The following is an 18,468-nucleotide window of genomic DNA, read 5'->3' as shown; positions in this document are numbered from 1 at the left end:
TTATCATCTGTGAATCAATGCTGCAAACATGTTGCACGGTGATGGAAATGTTGGATTAAATGTTGGAGGAAACGTTGGGTGCGTTTGACCACCCATGTTGGGTCACCCAACATTTGCAAACCGATGTTGGATGAAGTTTGATCACGGTCAAGAACAAATTTTGATTTTCAATGTTGGATGTAATGTTGGATGCGCTTGACCACCCGCTCAAAAATATCAACGAACTTTCTAATTTTTTGGGAGTAAATGTTAGATGAAATGTTGGATGCGTTTGACCAGGGCTTAAGGTATATCTGAAATATATTTAGTTTCCTATCCCTTTCATATATTTTCAATTTATACGACACAAGTTTTATGTTAAACGATTTAACGATATTTGTATTGTTCGGCTCTTGGCAACAGAAAATCTCCCAGCTTTTTCACTTCGGCTTCAAATATATCACACTTTTTGCAAAAAAGTTAATAGACTAGAAAAGGATTAAAGTTTTTTCTTCTCAGTACAATTAAGACAGTCCAACTGTTTACGATAAATGAATCCCTTCAAGTTTTCTTTTAAATTTTTTTCTTGCCAGAAAAAAATTAGCTTTTTACAAATCAACTACTTTTGATATACAGATTACGGGTTTATATTACGATAATTCAACAGGTCCGTTACATGAAGATAAAATCTACAATAGCCAATAACAAAGTAAGGTAACTGAATGGGTTTTATGGCTTATAATAGATTATATCCGTGACACCAATAAAGAATAATTTCACCTGGTCTTTCACTGCAGCTGGTTTTAGTCTCATTTTCGTCTGGACCACCATTGATTTGGAGCTTAAAGAAAACGTACAAAAATACAAATGAAAAAAGGATTTAGTACCTTATTATACGAAATTACGGGCTCGACCAAATTAAGGAATTGGAAATTAGGGAAAATCAATTTGAGGAATTTTTTCAAAGAAATTGAGTTTTAATTACATTAATTTAGGAAATCTTTCCTCCCAAATGCATTATCAGTTACACTAATTAAGGAATTTTTTTACTTAATTTTTGTTTTGAGGATTGATCATACAGAAGCTCTCTTAAGAAATCGTAAATTTAGAGTTACCAAAAATATGGCATGAGAAATGAAAGATATCAAAATTTTAAGGTCTAATTCTTTTAAGGAATGTTCATGGGAGTTTCATATCACTTTAAACAAGGTTTTCATAACAGTGTCAGAAACATGAATAAGTTACAGTCTTTCTCTGTTATGGAGAAAAATCAAGCATTTTCCTTTTCAATGTTACCTAGCATGAGATTTTAACCCCTTTAAAGGTAATGTGTTCATATAAAAGGGCTGCGTATACCAAACTTGTCAAGCCATCCATCAAAATAATGGCTTGCCATTGGTCAGTATTCTTGCAACGCAAAACTGCTCACATGAAAAGTTAGCAGCGAATTGTAGATAAACAGAACGATCGTAATGGTTGAGGCGATCACATAAAAAATCACATGTTTCTGAAAATCCCTGCAGAGTTGCTTGCTTTAGCTGGACACATTACCTTTAACACCAACATTTTACCATAATATTGAAAAACCAAAATGTTTCTATGCATTAAGTATTAATGTTCACTAAAACTTACAGAAAGAAGCTTTATAAATGATGAAAATTAATTGTATAAAGCACTCGGCAAAAATTATTTTTCAGGTTAAAGATTGTGGATTGAAAACAATGTGGATATTCATGGCAATCAACAGATACAAAAGTGTCTTATGCCATCCGTCAATCACATTTAGCCAATCAAAAAGCGTGTAAATGAAAGCATACTCACTGATTGGTCAATTCTTGATTGATAGATGGTTTAAGCTCCCTTAGTATCTGTGTATTGCCCTTAATGCATTGATACAGAAATATGGTCAAGGGGTATTTGACAGGGGGTGATGTGGTTTAAGTTTTTCATTAATAGGCAGGTAAAACCCTGAACTGTTGATGAAAAGCGGTATAAGAGTTGAAAAAACATAAATTGCTAAAGGTTCTTTACGTCTTTGTAATTTTAAATCAAACAATTACGATACATTCTATTTAGGAGTTTTGCTAACAGCACAGGTTTGTAATCATATGCTTGCTTTCTTAAAAGCACACAAAAACTCACTCTTACTTATGATTGAAAGGACCATCACAGATTAGCCTGCGCCCCAGTCCACAAATGCTGCCATATTTATGGAATGAACAATATTGATAAATATTCTGTCCAGAAAGAGGGCTGGGTCTAGTTTATGAAAATAATTTATGCAATGAAACCATCGAAATTTTGCATGAAAAATCTTGGAAGAAATATTCATTGTAGCCAAACAAAACGTAGATAAGATGGTGCATGAAGAGTTTAAAGTTTTACAAGGTTGGAACCGTTGACAATTTCAGCTAATTGCATAATTTTGAAGGGTTGCATAAATTACCACCAGATCCTGGTGAAAACTGTGCACAGTATATTTATCAATATTCACGTGGTCCATAAATGTATATTTATATATATATATACAGCAAACAGATCCTTGACAGAATCAACACGACCATCAGAAACCAAACTACCCTAAACCAATGGACCTGTGGCAAAAAGTGGACAAATGTTCAAAGTTGGATGCAGGAAAACTGCTTTCCCAAAAACTTTTGAACCAGCAGTTGTACCACAGCTTGCTTGCAAACCATTTACAAAGGTTATCCACTTTTGGGATTGGTTTTGAAGTTTTAAACCAATATACAAGATTATTCACTTCAGAGGTTTTGTATAACCCTTAAAGACTTGGTCCAACCTTTCCTGGAAATTGCCTATTTTTCGAGGCCCATATCGTCTTCTTGTTAGTCGAGAGTGAATTGCTTTTTTTCTTTATTTGGCCTAATCACAAGACCAAAAAGACTTTCTTCCGCATCAGTTCCCAGGCAAGAGCTTTCAGAAAAACTAGAGACGTGCTGCTAGGTACATTCTGCTGTATTTTTCACTATTTTTTGCCTATTTGAGCATCGAACAATAAAGTAACTTCTTTTGATCGCCGTACAAAACTTAATCAAATGTTCGCGGGTTTAACTACAAGTACCAGAATGCATTGTGCCATGACGTAATTAGGGGAAAGGTCTATTTAGTTTACGGACAAAAGTATTATTCTTGCCCTCAGTTCACTTGCTAAAAGCAGTGGTGGTTTTAAGGGGGCCCCAGGGGGCCATGGCATCAGGCCCCGCGCTTATGGTAGCCAAAATGGGCCCCACACCTAGGAAAAAAGAAAGAAGTTGTAAAGAACAAGGGCCCCGCAGATGTTTTTGGCCCCGCAGTCCCTAAAACCGCTGCTGGCTACTAGTCTTCGTTCTTAGTTCTTCCAAGGGTTATCTTCTTTGAAGGAGCAGAGATGAAAGGAGGGGAAGACAAGTTGAGAGTAACATTAGCCCTGTAGACAAATTCTATAATCTCTTTATAAATTCTATTTATTTACCTCCTTATCTATTTCATTAACTATATTCTCTATTGATTAATCAGTTTCGTTTCTGGCCTTTATAGAAGGCGTTCTTAAATGCAACGCTAGCCCTTTGAATCAACAAAAGGCGAAATGCAGCCCTGAGCCTTTGAAGAACAAGAGCAAAGACTTGTAGCAAGTCGAAGCTCTCAGTCATAAAAATAGATACTTACTATAGCAAAGGAAGCCTTCTGGAAGATTTAAGCATTCTTCACCCCAGTCGCAATCTGACGAAGCACAATAATTAACAGCTAGAATAAAAAGCAATTATTTTTATATGTTCTGTTTTATGTTAAACAGATATGTGACAAATATCTTTATATTTTATGAAAAGTTTCAAGCATGTAGGCTTTGGGAGAATGATTCAAACAATTTTTAAACATCACTACATTGCAGGGAAGGCTTGTTTTATTTTTGCAAAATCTTGAGTTTTCTAATTTATATTTGAGACTCTACTTTCAAAATCATTTTGGAGGAGCGCAGGATGTTTCAGTCAAATATGGGGGTCAAGTGATGTGAATGGGGGCTGACTCAGCACTTTCATGTATCTAAGAAGTGTCTTCTTGCCGGAAAAAGTGGGCCAAATAAAACTGACATTAGTAGGACAAACTTTTGCCTGGCAAATGATATATTGCTTTTCAGTGAGTGGAAGCATTTCTTACGAAAATTTTCTCTGCCACAAATAGAAAGATGCAACATAGATTGCCAAAGACAATTTGCCGATGAGAAAATGTGTAGTCTTTAGGGCTAATGATACCGTAAAACTTGTCTCTTATCGTTGTCATTTCCAAATGACGAATGGGAACAGGAATTAGGGTATGAGGGAAAAATAAAATCTGCAAAAATAGAACACAAAAAGAGCTTTTTATTTGTATAATCTGCAAATATCTTTGATGTGATCTAAGCAAGTAACTTCAAAAGTCTAAAATTAATATGAGGTTCATTAAACTAGTTTCTTACCTGCACAGTTTTCCCCGGTCCATGTAGTGGTGCAATAGCAGAAATAAGATCCAACCCGATCAATGCAGGTTCCTTCATTCAAACAAGGACTGCTTGCACATTCGTTGATATCTGTTAAATCGACATAGAAAATGTCCCTTTAAGACAAGAGCGAGCAACCTTTGTCTCGCGAACCCTATAGAGCCCTTCAGCAAATTTTCAATTGCCCTTTTCCCCTGTAGAGATAATGCTGTGTTGAAAACTCATTAAATAGAAAGTCTTAAAAAGGATCGTTTCCATGAAAAATGGATCAAAGCTCCTAAAGATAAATTCAAACATTTTCATATAGAAGCAGTTTTCAGCGTTTCCTTACGTAGCTTCAGAACTGATTTTAGCAAAGCTTTCTATTGTGTCTTGTTGTTTATGAGTGTTATTGTTTTCGGTGTTATTGTTTTCGGTGTGAGCGTGTGTGTGATTGTTGTTGCGTGTGTGTTGTGAAGTTATACGCTTTTTGCTTGCGTTCAAGAATCGTTGCAAAAATTCAACAAAAAATTCAATCCTAGCAAGATGAAGCCCAAAGACACAGACTAAAACTTAATTTTCAAATTTTTCAGGAGATTTTCTGGTCAGAAATAGCTTTAAATCATTATTCAAATAGAGTTCTTTAAATAGCATTGAATATCTTTTTGTAACGTCATCACCTAAGAACACTTTTGTGGACATGCAAGTTCCAACAAAGTTTCATCGAAAACTAAAGTGCAGAACACGTAGTAAAGTATATCTTGCCACGAAAATTTAGTTCAAGCACTAGAAATCGGCAGTAATGACGAGTGAAACTTTTTCCCTATCAATGTTATACTTTAGGGTCAAATATTCTGAAGGTAATGTTATTTTTCACATTATGCTATTGCGCACTAGACATCACTCTGGAAAAGTGTTTACCAATAACTAATTAACAACCTATCACCACGATGCCAAAAAAGTTAATAGGTGTTCCAAAATGATTTTTAATAGGTGTTCCAAAATGAGGGGATCAGATTTTAGAAGTGTGATTCAAAAAGCTTAGGCGTAAGATAATACTTTGATGAGATTTAGCGGATGAGTTATTACAAGCAAAACCACTACACATGTTGTTCTTTATTAAATACAAAACAACTATTTTTGCCCCGGCCGATTTAGTCCAAGCCGTAGTAAAAATATTCGTTGCAAATTCATTGTATCGGAATGTCTGTTAAATTTCTTCATTTAGACTTGAAGCAATGCTCTTACCATTGCAAACACCTCTTGATAGCCACGTTTGTCAAGAAAATATTATGCACGTAAGCCTCTTTTTGATCTAGGTAAGCTTAAATGTTTCTTGGCTTGAGTTAGTTTTACGTATGAAAGTTTTCCAATATCAGTTTTTGTATAGATAAACATTGCGTTCCATCTTTTCTATATTTCATGACATTTTCTTGAAACTTTTGCATGTATATGAGAAAGACATTGGGATAGCTAATATCGCAGCTATTATTCACGTGTTGATTGTGATTTATAGATAAATGGGAATCAATCAAAATACATGTTTAGGTCATACCTAGGGAGCAGTCCAGTCCACCGTATCCTCTAGGGCATGAACAGCTGTAGCTGTTTGCAAGGTCTGTGCAATTGCCACCATTCTGGCAAGGGGAGCTATCGCAATCGTCAAAATCTAAAAAATTTCAGTTATTTGTTTTAACAAAATGCTTTTACGTGGAGGACTTCTTTGATCTAATCAAAAAATAATACAATTTAAAAACACTCTGCAACAGAAAGAGTTTCTCGCAATAAAGTTGCCCACATGTTTGGAATATACGAGATATCTGTTTTTCCAAAGATATGGCAAAAAAGCCATACGCTTCATGCAAAAATGATCCTATTAGATGACAATTTTGAAAATGACCTAACAGCGAACGGCAAAAACGTTTCCTAAATTTATCTGGCAATTTACTGAAAATAGGCCTAAATTACCTGCGCAGGTACTTCCATACCATGGTGGTATGCAAGAGCAGTGATAAGAATTAACATCGTCCGTACATGTACCACCGCTGAGACATGGCGCACTTGCGCATTCATCGATATCTGAAAACGATAAACTCGTTATAATAGACGATAAACTATAAAATTCTATGCTTATACAGTCAATGACAAAATTTAAAAGAAATGAGGAAGCCGAGTAATGATGCAGTACAACGATTCACTCCAGATAGACACTGGTTTATTACTAAAAAGGTTGTTTCAAAAAGCAAAACTTCACCCTAGTAAAACTACGGTCTATATTTCAACAAAAGGATTCCTAAAATAATACTGTCTAATAATTACTAAACCCAGTCAGATAACATTTCTTGCACAATATCATTCAAATATCATTGCGATCACTTCAAAAATAAGCCCATTAATGCCCCTCAAATCTCAACCAAGTCCCATCATATTTAATCCATGAAATAGACAAAACAGTCGGAATTAATCATTCAGAGAACTTTTCGGTGGCTTCTTCCTTTAGATGTAAGTTCTTCCTTTAGGAGAAAACAAGAGATTCTGCTATCTGGCAACATTCACTAAATAAACAATATTGAGCCAAAACCATAGGGACAAGTTGCTTCCGATCATTTGTAGAGCAAGGTTGCTGTTTTAACCTAGCGTTTTAGAACTATTTACATAAAAATGAAAAGACTGCTATTGTGACAGACAGAGGGCTACAAATTCAGAGTGCTGGCTAAATCTAAACTTGCAGCTTTCTTAAATTTGGAAGTTTGATACAAAGTAAATACTTGTGTGAATGGCATAAACGGGAATATGAAACGATTAAAAGGATTAAATTAAATCGATTATACATTGGTTCTAAGCATTAGAATAGTCCAAAGCATTGGTGTGATTCAAAAATTAGAATGATCCCAGAGAAAACCTAGGGAAAGTCCGAAATTTGCAGCCTCAGAACAATATCATTGATCCGGGAAAGGTTAGAGTATTATGCTTAGATGTTGCTTTAGATCTTCAAGAGTGGGAAGATTGTGCTCTCAGGGGAAGAATTTAACTTCTTATATTGGACTAAGATGTTTTATTTTTGTTTTCTTTCTCCAATGTTTGGGCAGTGTGTCGTTCGTAGCCAGAATCTTTTGGGTGGTAAGAACGCAGTCCTGCTGGATAGATGAACAAAGTTGCCTTCTTTGCAATGTAAACAAACGATCAGGGCCTCCAATGAAGGAACTTTTGAAATCTTTTTTATATCATTATGTTAAATTGTCCCTTGCTCCCCCTCCCCCACTTTCAAACCTGCATCACAGCCCATGACGAGCAAAGAATAGGGTTGCGTGAATGCATTGAATTGTTCTCAGGTCAAAAGAACCTGTTGAATGCTCGTGGAAATAATTTTCTCACGATTGTAACACAATATCAATTGAAAATTGCTTGTGCTATTATTATCTTTGAACAAAGGAAACTTATTGCTTTTTGGGGTTGGGACCTTCTTCTGTATGGTTTCGCTTTATTTTCCCATGGTCCCATGGTCTCATGGTTGATCATATACCTGCGAGAGTCAACAAATTTTTATGCCGATACCTGAAAAGTATTTATTTTTGAAATGCTGACATATTTTTGAAGATGGCTTGAGATATAAGTAATCACGTACCTGCACAGTAAACCCCTGTCCATCCATTTGCGCAGCTACAGGAGTAAGCATTAACCTGATCATTGCAAGAACCTCCATTCAAACAAGGGTTGCTTGCACACTCGTTGATATCTGTTTGATCAACATAAAAAGGATTCTTTAAGATAGGAAACATTGGTAAATTTCTTACGCAATAGCACAGCATTCTACCACTATTTGAAATAAACAAAGCCCAAAAGCATACAACTGCTATGAATTTGCATCTTGAATGAATCTTTTAGCTTCTACGTGTGTAGTAGGTTTAAAGCAAAGCAAAACGACTTTCATATGACCAAGAAATTCTAGTTGCAGACATTGGTTTTTTCAAATGTTATTATTAGTCTTATAATTATGAAAAAATTGAGTTTATGTCATTGTTAATGGAGCAATTGTTAATGACAAATTTGAGGGTATACCGTCAAAAAATAGATCTTTCGCCAATTATTCTACATTACATCGAAAAACTAAATCCTAAGAGGATAGTCTTGCAAGACGGTTTAAATCTGTGATTTGAATTAGATTGCATAATAACAGGGTGTGGAATTCTATCAATCTAAATGCTACAGCAAGATTGATACCCTTAAAAAGCTATTATTTTGGCTTTTCCTTTAAATAAAGCGCCTATAGAAAATGGTGGTCTTGTAAACATACTTTGAATGAAGTATCATGGCTCTTCCATGATCAAGCTTCGTGATCGTGAGAACACTTATTACGCGAACATACCAATGTTAAAGAAAGTTTCTCTTTGACATGACTCAAGCAGACTTAAAAATACCTTTTTAACAGACCCAGAGGTATATTTGCTTTATCTACCAAAATGATCAAATTTTTTAGAATAGAAATGGCTCAGAGCTTTCTAACAAACGATTGCCGGCAAAGACCCAGCGTTAATTCTTACTAAAGCATTTGAATTAATATTATAACCTTGCGTTAAGACACTTGTAATTGATAGTCTCGGAGTAATTTTTAAGAATTTACTAATTTTAAAAAAGTTTCATCCCTAAGCCTTTAAGTTAGCCATGGCTAGCCTAGTTTAGAAAAATTTAGCAAATCCTTGTAGTTTGGTGGAAATCATTACAGGAGCTCTCAATTATTGCCATGATCTTAGTTACTTGATAATTGACAGGAAGGGATAATTTTTAAATAATATAACATTATCTAAATCAAAGGAAATGTTAATCATCTGACGACTGGCTTTACCTAGGACTTTGAAGTACGTACTTTTATATGAAACTCTCTTTTGGTAAGCTTACATCTTCCAATTATAAGGTCATATTATTCACCGTTTATTATTACCATTGTAATACCAACTCTAAATATAAACTTGGCTCTTCTCATTGGCTCTTAACTTTTTGATTTTTACTTTTTTTTAAATTTTTCAATTTTTTTTTAATTTTTTTAATTTGTTTTCAATTTTTTTAAATTTTCTTTTCAACTTTCTTCATTTTTCTTAAATTTTCTGCAATTATTTTCAATTTTTTCGACTTTTTAATTTTTTTAATTTTATTAAAATTTTTTAATTTATTTCAATTTTTTTTAACTTTCTACTGTTCTTTAATTTGTTTGATTTGTTTGTAATTTTTTTCTAATCTTCTTAAAATTGTTTTTCAATTGTCTTTTATTTATTTTTATTTTTTTAGTTTCCTAAAATTTGTTTTTTAATTTTCTTTAATTTTTTAGATTTTCTTTAGTTTTTTTAATTTAAGGTTGTATTCTTCGTTTTTGTGTTTGTTTCTACTTTCAATCACTGCCAAAAGTCTTAGAACACTAACGTAGGTTTTCAAATGCAAATTCAGCCATCAAAATCCTCCCAGGAACAATGTTGATTTACTATAGAAAAAAGAAAGGGGTTATGGAGTATGCTTTTTCTTGTGGCTTGTTTGATATTTTTCTATACTTTCAACATTGCTTTAGGGGGAATGGGGGACGGAAATGGTAGCATTTGGGAAAACAAATGCAAAATAGAAAAGCACAGCACAAAGTGTTGGGTGTTCCAAATACTTTTGGCAGTGATTGTAGCATCCGAAGGTGGTTTTTTAGGAGACTGAAAAGAGTACAGCGTTAATTATTTGTAGCCAATTGAATTTGCAACCAAGACCCAGGAATTTTTTCAATTATAGCAGAATAGTGTTCGACAGCAATAAAAATTGTCTATCTCAAGATTTTTGTAAGTAACAACATAGACAACTAAATTACTTGTTGAGCATTCTGTTCCGGTGTATCCAGGTTGGCAAACGCAAGAATATCCATTCAACATTTCTATACATCTACCACCGTTTTGGCAAGGAGAGCTCTGACATTCCATAATTTCTGAAAAAAATTTTTTAACTGATGATATGAAAACAATTCAGAGTTCTTGCAGCAGTTCACTTTCTCACGAATAGTTACTTATTGAAAATTGGTAAGATGATAATGCTCGAGTTTATAAATTTTACTTGTCTTGAACAAAAGTCTGTTTTGTCTTGAAAAGTAAATTTTATTCAGGGTATAATTTTTTGAGGAAGCAAGAGAGTATCAGCACTTTTGTGTAATCTCCAGTGGTGAAAGAGGTTGGACTGTTAAACATAGGGACAAAAAGACGCGAATGCTCCTTTCAAAGTGCTTTCTTTATTCCGAAATACGAGTTGTATGTATACATTGAACAATTGGTTCAGGAACCCGGAACTATGGGTGTAAATTTTGCACCAAAGAAGAAATAAAGAAAAATAGTAATAAAGAATAGCTTCAATTCAAAACTTTACCAAGGATATTCCGCCCTTCGGGCAGGGGAGGGGGGTCTACACCGAGCGGTGTGGATCCATTGTTCGGGCAAATTTGCATGTTAGCACTTTAGTATAGTGATAAAGATGGTGTGGAATGAAATGTCGTTTATATCACAAACAAATCAGAATAATGACGATTTTAGATTTTTCCTTAGGGAACATTTATTATCAACGCTTCTTTTTTACATAAAATATAGTACTAATTTTAAGGGTACCCGACCAAAGATTAAACTGCTAAACAAACAAACCTTTCATAAAGTCATTCTTTGAATTATTCAGCATTTTTTTGAAAAAGAAAAAGGATTATTTCTTTTTTCGAAAGCTACCTGATTCACAATGTTTTCCTTGGAATCCAGATTTACAAGTACATTCGAAGCTATTCAGCTTGTCAACGCAGGTCCCGCCATGAAAGCAGGGAAGACTGGCGCATTCGTTGATTTCTGTTGGAAGTAAATGAAGATTTTAAATGTTATCATCTATATGCAAAACTGATATACAAAAATTTAAAACTAGAAATAACAATATTTTAACATATATCCACAAAACTGGCTGTTTTTGTGATATAAACTTGGTAAACGAAAATCAGTAAGCAATGAAACATTTCGCTTTTACTCAACTTCAAACTATGCTCTAAGAAGTGAGACTCAGATTTTCGAAGTCTCTTTATAGAGATGGAAAATATGATAAAAGTCAGCAATCTTTAATACAAAACTAAATGTACTAGCCTTGTTCACATGCAGTGCCTGTGTATCCAGATGCACACGTACATTTGTAGCTCTCTTCAGTATTTGTACATGTTCCATTGTTCAGACATGGATCACTTTCGCATTTATCTTCATCTACAGAGAAAGATTTCACTTTTAATTTTAATATTAGATATATGAAATTTCTAGCTGCAAACTTTCTAGCAATTAGATATTTAAAAGAAAAATTTTCTACTTTGTTTGAAAAGTATTTAAAAAGAAAGATTATACACCACTCATATTTCAATAAAATCTTTTCACAATATCTAAACACACGACTATCATTATTAAGTATTTCATGCTATCAAAAGCCAGACGTATATTTTTCTAATTTTATATGCAGGGGCGGATCTAAGCAACAGTGATTAGGGGGGGGGGGGGTGGGGTGTTAGACACTAATTTTGGTGTCACCCCTTTCAGGTCACTGGTAAATTATGGAAACGCCCATTTTTAAAATTCCGTTTTATCTTTAAGGTAAAGATGATAAAAAGTAGTGGCGTAGCCAGGTTTGGAAGATTGGAGGTGCAAAGAGGATTTAATGATTTCATGCTATCAAAAGCCAGACGTATATTTTTCTAATTTTGTATGATAGTTACTCTTGAGTATTGACAAAAACTGACAAAAATGTCATTTAAATATTTTCATTTGTCATCATGTAGGCATTGACTTAGATGAAAATTTGTGAGGTATGTCAACCGCTATACCATCAATTTAAGAAGCAATGCCGGTGACCATTTCAGAAATAAAACAAAAATTAAAAATTTTTCCTCAGAAATCCTTTTAAGCCCAGCTATCCATTTAAGAATTTCTAGCAAGACAATTGTATTTATGCAGTAAGATATTTCTGATGTTGGGAAACCTTGCAGCTTGTCGCAATGTAAGCCCGTTTGCTTTTCATCACAATGAATGCATTCGTAGTAAGGATGGTGACACGTTTCCCTGCAGAGGACGTTACTTGCACACGGATGAAGCTTCTGGCATGTCTCTCCAACCTGGCAAAAGATTAGATTTATCAGTATGCAAATGTCAACGATTCCTTTTTCTTCTATGAACATTCAACATTTGTGAGAATTCCACTTAGTTTTACATACTTTCTTCAATATCTATTTTCCATATGATTTAGTTCCTATCGGCAAAATTGCATGGATTAAACATCTAACTCACCTCTGTCTGGTTGTAATCTGTTGACTTGTAAACCCAGCCAGGTCTTTGAACAAGACTACTTCCATTTTCACCAGCAATCTTACTGTGCAGTTCACAAATGGCAGTGACATTCTGTATATTGTATGATTTGCATTTAGGATGCTTTACACATTCCAACGTGCAGTCTGCATCATGGATACCTTGTATTGTTGCCAACAGGCTTCCTTGAAGAGACCAATCAACTTCAAATATGGTGAAATCTGCATGGACCAGGCAAGGGAGGCGAAGAATCAGCCCATTGCAATAATTCCATAGATTTGCAAACATCCATAATCTGGAATATATCATATTTTTCATGAAACTTTAAACTTCGTATCGTTAAAATTTATTTTATATTGCAATTTATCCTTGATTTTCTGAAATTATTTGAAATCTGTTGGTATGAGTTCCTTCACGAAAAGCTCATACCTATTATAAAAAATCTGTTCAATATCTTTGATCAATTAGGCAGGAATGTCATCTATCTGGTTGAGTAATACAACAGGAAGTCATTCTGGACCTCTATTCTCATCTTATTTATATAATAACAGCTCGCTCTAGCCAAGAGGGTTTTAGATCCTCTGAATACTGTAATTATTCGAATTAATGCCAGAGTTCGAAAAGATGCCGGTTTGAGTAGACGCCAGACAAATATTCCTAGTTTTGAAGTGCCGAGGGCGGTCATTCGAGGTAGATTATATTCAGATATACAGAAGGCATTCAGATATAGAAAATAATCAAGATTTCTGTTTCAAAATTGTAAAAAATATTAAAGTTAAATTAGCAGAAAAAATTAACTTTAAAAAGTTTATTTGGTGCTGTCAATTTCTGTAAGCCGGGTCTCAAATAAACGCTGGTTTCAAATAAAGCCAGGGTGAAAAATAAGCTTTAAAAAAAATCGCCGGGGCGTCTTTTCAGGCAAATGCTGTATCCAAAAAAAGCTATGTTAACCTGAATTATTCTTTTTGGATTAATCGCTAATTTGTGCCTTAAGAAATGTTAGTTTTGCTACCTTAATAAACACTAACAATTGTAAAGTACTTTGTGTTATGATTGCATTTTACAATCAAACCGCTGATAAAAGGAAAAGCTAAAGGACTTTCAATCAGATCAATTAGATTTATATTGTACGTACCTTAACAGCGACGAAAGCCCACGAAAGGCATTGAGTTTGGCGTTTTCTCTCTTTAAATTAACTTTGTTCAGCATCATTTAATGTACTTCAAAGCAAAAATATTATTTTATAGACAAATGCATCAAAAAGATTATTTTTCACTTTGTGAATTTTCTGTAATTTTTTTTCTCGTTCTGTCATCCTAAAACCGTATCATTCCGTCGTTATGTCGTTTGCTGTAGTATAGAGAGGGGGGATTTGTTGGCGTAACCCATTGTAGTCGTTTGAGACCACATCCTTCATCTTAAGAAAGGGCCCTCCTACAATTGTATTTACTGCACCTTCTAATAGATCCTATTTTTCAAAGGTATATTATTCAAAGATGCTAGCTCCCTGCATATTTGCGTTAGAAATATGCTTCAAATTGGTAATTTAGTATTTATCAAAAAATGCATCAGATGAAAATGCAATGGAACTAGAAAAAATTTCATAGGGCGTTATTTTAATGCTCTTAACGCAACGCCGTGGAACTGTAAGCACAATTAAAGCATGTTTTTATTGTCATGTGAACACCTGTTGAAAAGGTTCATTCAATTCCGCTCACGTTTGAACTTAGGCTAGGGTTTGCGGCTCAAATAAACGACTCTAAAAATGTACGAGTATAAAAATATTCTAGTATTAAAGTAAATACCATCAGTACGATGTCCGCATCTCGAGTCTCTTCTGTTCTTCTGGATCATTAAAGACCCAAAATTGGTGGGTCTAGCCTTTTATAAAAGCAGGCCTATTGACATCAAATGATATTCATTTTAATTCTTTGGAATAAATTAGTGGTAATATGAGTCATGTTTTGTAGGCAGGTTCCTTCCAGAAACTAATCATCTGTGGTTTTTGCGTATTATTTTCAACTTCAAGTATCAATTCTTCTTTTCGTGTCAACATTCGAAATGAATCTTCATAGTTTGTTTATTATTTTATTATTGATGTCATTTTTTATGTATCACCTTACCCGCAGTTTGTCTTTGCATTTTACCAATAGTTTGATTGTTGTTATTTGAAATATCTCGCTACATGTTATGCAATTTGACGGTGTTGGACCCAAATTAAGTCCGGTCAGGCTGATACCGAAAGAAGTCCGGTCAGGCTAGTACCGAAAAAAGGCCGGTCAAGCTGATAGCGAAAGAAATCCGGTCAAGCTGATACCGAACGAAATCCGGTCAAGCTGATACCGAAAGAAATCCAGTCAAGCTGATACCGAAAGAAATCCGGTCAAGCTGATACCGAACGAAATCCGGTCAAGCTGATACCGAAAGAAATCCAGTCAAGCTGATACCGAAAGAAATCCGGTCAAGCTGATAGGGAGAGAAGTCCGATCTGGCTGATACCGAGAGAAGTCCTGTCAGATGGATACCGATGCAGATGCTATACCAGCTATGCAAATGGCTCCCTCGATGCCGATATTCTTGTAAAACTAATAATACCATAATTTTTAATTAAGTAGAATGTTACAAAAAACATCATGAAAGTATTACAGATATAGCAGATTTTGCATACTTTGAGACATTTTGCCATGCTTTTTCGCTCATATGATAAAAACTTAAAATTTAAAAATAAATGTTCATGATGTCAACACTTTAGCACTCCCCTGTCAATCTGCACAGTTCAGCAAACTTGCCCTCTAATCTACTAGTTTAATCAATTTTCTGATTTATCCATAGGCCGTTCCTGCTTTTCTTTCACAATTCAAGATGCAGCATTTTTGGCAAAAGTTATTCTGCTCAATACAAGAAATCGTTATTCGAATAGTTGGTGAAATTAACAGTGAAAGACACGAGACAATTTCTTTAAAGGGGATGTAACACATCTTTCGTACAATCAATTTTGTTCTAGCATAATGTACAGGCAAGATTAACTTTCTCGGACATCGAGCTTACGTTGCATTATTCTGTGCTGAGAATGATGTGAATTTGCTAATGAGGACCAAGTAAATTGCTGCAACTCTATAAGTTATATGTAAAATGATAATATGTGTACATGAAGGATGCAATGACTGACCATCTGGTAGAATAAACCTTAATGTCCTTCAAATACACAGAGAAAGTTTATAAAATATTTAACTTGGAAACAGTTTTTACAGCTATAAGGAAGAAGTTGAAATAAAGAAAAAGCCTAGAAAAGCTTTAGGAAGTCAATTTTATCGAATTCTATGTTGAGGGACATATACCAGAGGCGACAGAGAAATTGTCTCTCTGCTGAAACTAAAAGGACTAGAAACAACTAAAAGAAAAGTTGGGTAATTAATTGAAAAATGGCAAAGCGTATTGAACTGAAGATTCTTTGTTAAGTATGAACATGGTCACCAAAGCCTGGTTTCCACATGATCGCAGAGGATTGCTAAGGATCGCTGAGGACCCTTTGAGAATCGCCAAAATTCTGTAACGATCCTCCGCGGTCGTGAAAGATCCGATCGCTGAGGAAGTGAGTTCTATTCCAGCGATGGTGAACGATCCATAAAGATCCATGATCGTGAACGATCCATGATACAGTTGAGGTGACAAGAGAAAAACAATCATTAGCAATTGTAAAATGGCTGGAGATAAGAAACTCGACAAAGTGAGATTTATGGAAGATTTGCAGCAGAACGAGTAACTTTATATTCAATTTAGCCGAGAATTTAAAGATAAATACACAAAGATGAATTGCTTGGCAGCATCGGGGGAGAAGCGCAAAATTGGACCTGAAGAAGCTGGGCTCATATTCAAAACTATAAGGACGGACTATGGGCGATCCTCAGCGATCCTCAGCGATCTTCAGCGATCCTCAGCGATCCTCAGCGATCCTCAGCGATCCTCAGCGATCCTCAGCGATCCTCAGCGATCCTCAGCGATCCTCAGCGATCCTCAGCGATCCTCAGCGATCCTCAGCGATGCTCAGCGATCATATGGAAACCAGGCCTAAGATTTCAGCTTTAACGAGGGTACCCAATGTGTTTTCGGGAAAGAGGGAATCGTCATTGTTGTGGTTGGGAATCGGGCACTGTCTAAATTTCGTGAGCAGGATGGAGGAATCGATATTACCGGGATTCGGAATTTGATGCTTGGAACTCGGAAATCGGGCGAAAAACGCACAAGGAATTCGGGAATCAGCCTAGTCGGAACCCTAATCGACATTCTGAATATTTTCCCATTCACAGTTCAAAGTGGAAATCTCGCGTTTTCTATTCAGTCTTGACTGAAACTGGATCCGTTCTATACATTGACTTCAACATTATTTACTAATAACTGTATGCATTAAAAGCAAGTAGCTTTATTCACTGTTTCGTTGTGCTCTAGATCAAAATTTTGTATCAATCTCAAAGAAACAAGAATTTGTTATAAATCTGTTTGATGGTTGAACGAATCAGAGAAAAAAGGATGAGAATCAGAGAACGGCGTAGAGGTATTTACCAAAAAATGTCCGTGTGCTATAACCTTTGAAAATAATTATATTATTTAAATGTACATTACTACAACAACAAAGAAGAAATGCTAGAGAACATATAATAAATTGATAATACAAAGTATTCCTCTACCAGTCTGATCTGATGTCGAATCATATTTATACTGTTTTGACGTTTATGTCTTCAACGTTTTTGTTAACTAATTTCTTTAATAACAAGGTCTATCAACCATAACCTTAACCCTAACCCTAACCCTGAAGAAAATCAAGCACTCCTTATGAACTGGCAAGGAAAATATAAGGTATACAGGAACAAAGCAATACGACGACGAGAATCCAATGTCACGAAATATATTTTCAAATAATATTTCGCCCCGGCATACAGGGCTTCATCAGAGTAAATGAAACGAACGAGTGAATGGATTTGAAATATGAGATGGTGGTGCCGGATTGGTGGATGTTGAATGGTGTGAATGCAGCGCAGTGGAGAAAAAATGGGATGATGGAAGTAGGGGAGGGAAAGGTGGTGGGTGATGCAAGGGGATGTGGGTGGTGCTATGGAGATTGATGCAATGGGATGATAATGATGACTATAAACATGAAAAAAAAAAGAAAAAAATAATAATAATAATAATAATAATGATAATAATTGTGATGGAACTGAGAATAATGGAATGTTGATGATAGTAATGGTGGTGATGATGATTATAATGGTAGGGAAAATATGGTGTGGGTTGTGAGGGCGGCGTGATAGGTGATAAGTTGTTTTGTAAAGTTAACGGTCGGTGGTTCTGTTCAGGCCGTTGGGGGTATGCCAGGCCAATGAGATATTGCTCCTTAGCTCGACAAACACTCTCTCGTTTGTCATTAAGTCTAAGTAGTGGTGTGATGGCAAGGTCGTGGATGGTGTGTGCTGGGCTGCAGAAATGTTCTGCAACACCAGACTTGTCTTCTTTTTTGTTGATAATGTCTCGTCGGTGTTCGTTAAATCTGTCTTTAAGTCGTCTGCTAGTTTGTCCGATGTATTGGCAGTTTTTGTTTCCGTTATGTAGACAGCGTTTGCATTGTAATGCGTATATGACGTTGGTGGAGTTGCAGTCCAGTCGTTGTTTTATGTCGTAGTTTTTGTCAGTGTTAGAAAAATTAAATGTTGT

At 35.1% G+C, this 18,468-nt stretch overlaps 1 protein-coding gene across 1 annotated transcript; it reads right to left on the bottom strand.

Annotated features, from left to right (window-relative positions):
* Positions 1–55: 55 nt before the first annotated feature.
* LOC135682106 (uncharacterized) lies at positions 56–14,880 on the bottom strand. The gene is made up of 13 exons (XM_089113097.1): positions 14,568–14,880; positions 13,898–13,982; positions 12,745–13,057; positions 12,440–12,572; positions 11,563–11,676; positions 11,164–11,277; positions 10,272–10,385; positions 8,058–8,168; positions 6,401–6,511; positions 5,988–6,101; positions 4,433–4,543; positions 3,646–3,723; positions 56–820 (listed from the first exon to the last, which is right to left on the bottom strand). Exons 2-13 carry the CDS (start codon positions 13,972–13,974, stop codon positions 789–791), a joined length of 1,422 nt encoding a protein of 473 aa, XP_088969223.1. The 5' UTR covers positions 13,975–13,982; positions 14,568–14,880; the 3' UTR covers positions 56–788.
* Between the last annotated feature and the right edge of the window lie 3,588 nt (positions 14,881–18,468).

This window comes from Rhopilema esculentum, chromosome 16, assembly GCF_057945365.1.
Source record: "Rhopilema esculentum isolate cy_ngs chromosome 16, ASM5794536v1, whole genome shotgun sequence".
In the NCBI taxonomy this organism is placed as follows: Eukaryota; Metazoa; Cnidaria; class Scyphozoa; order Rhizostomeae; family Rhizostomatidae; genus Rhopilema; species Rhopilema esculentum.
This window is presented reverse-complemented; position numbering and strand designations above follow the sequence as displayed.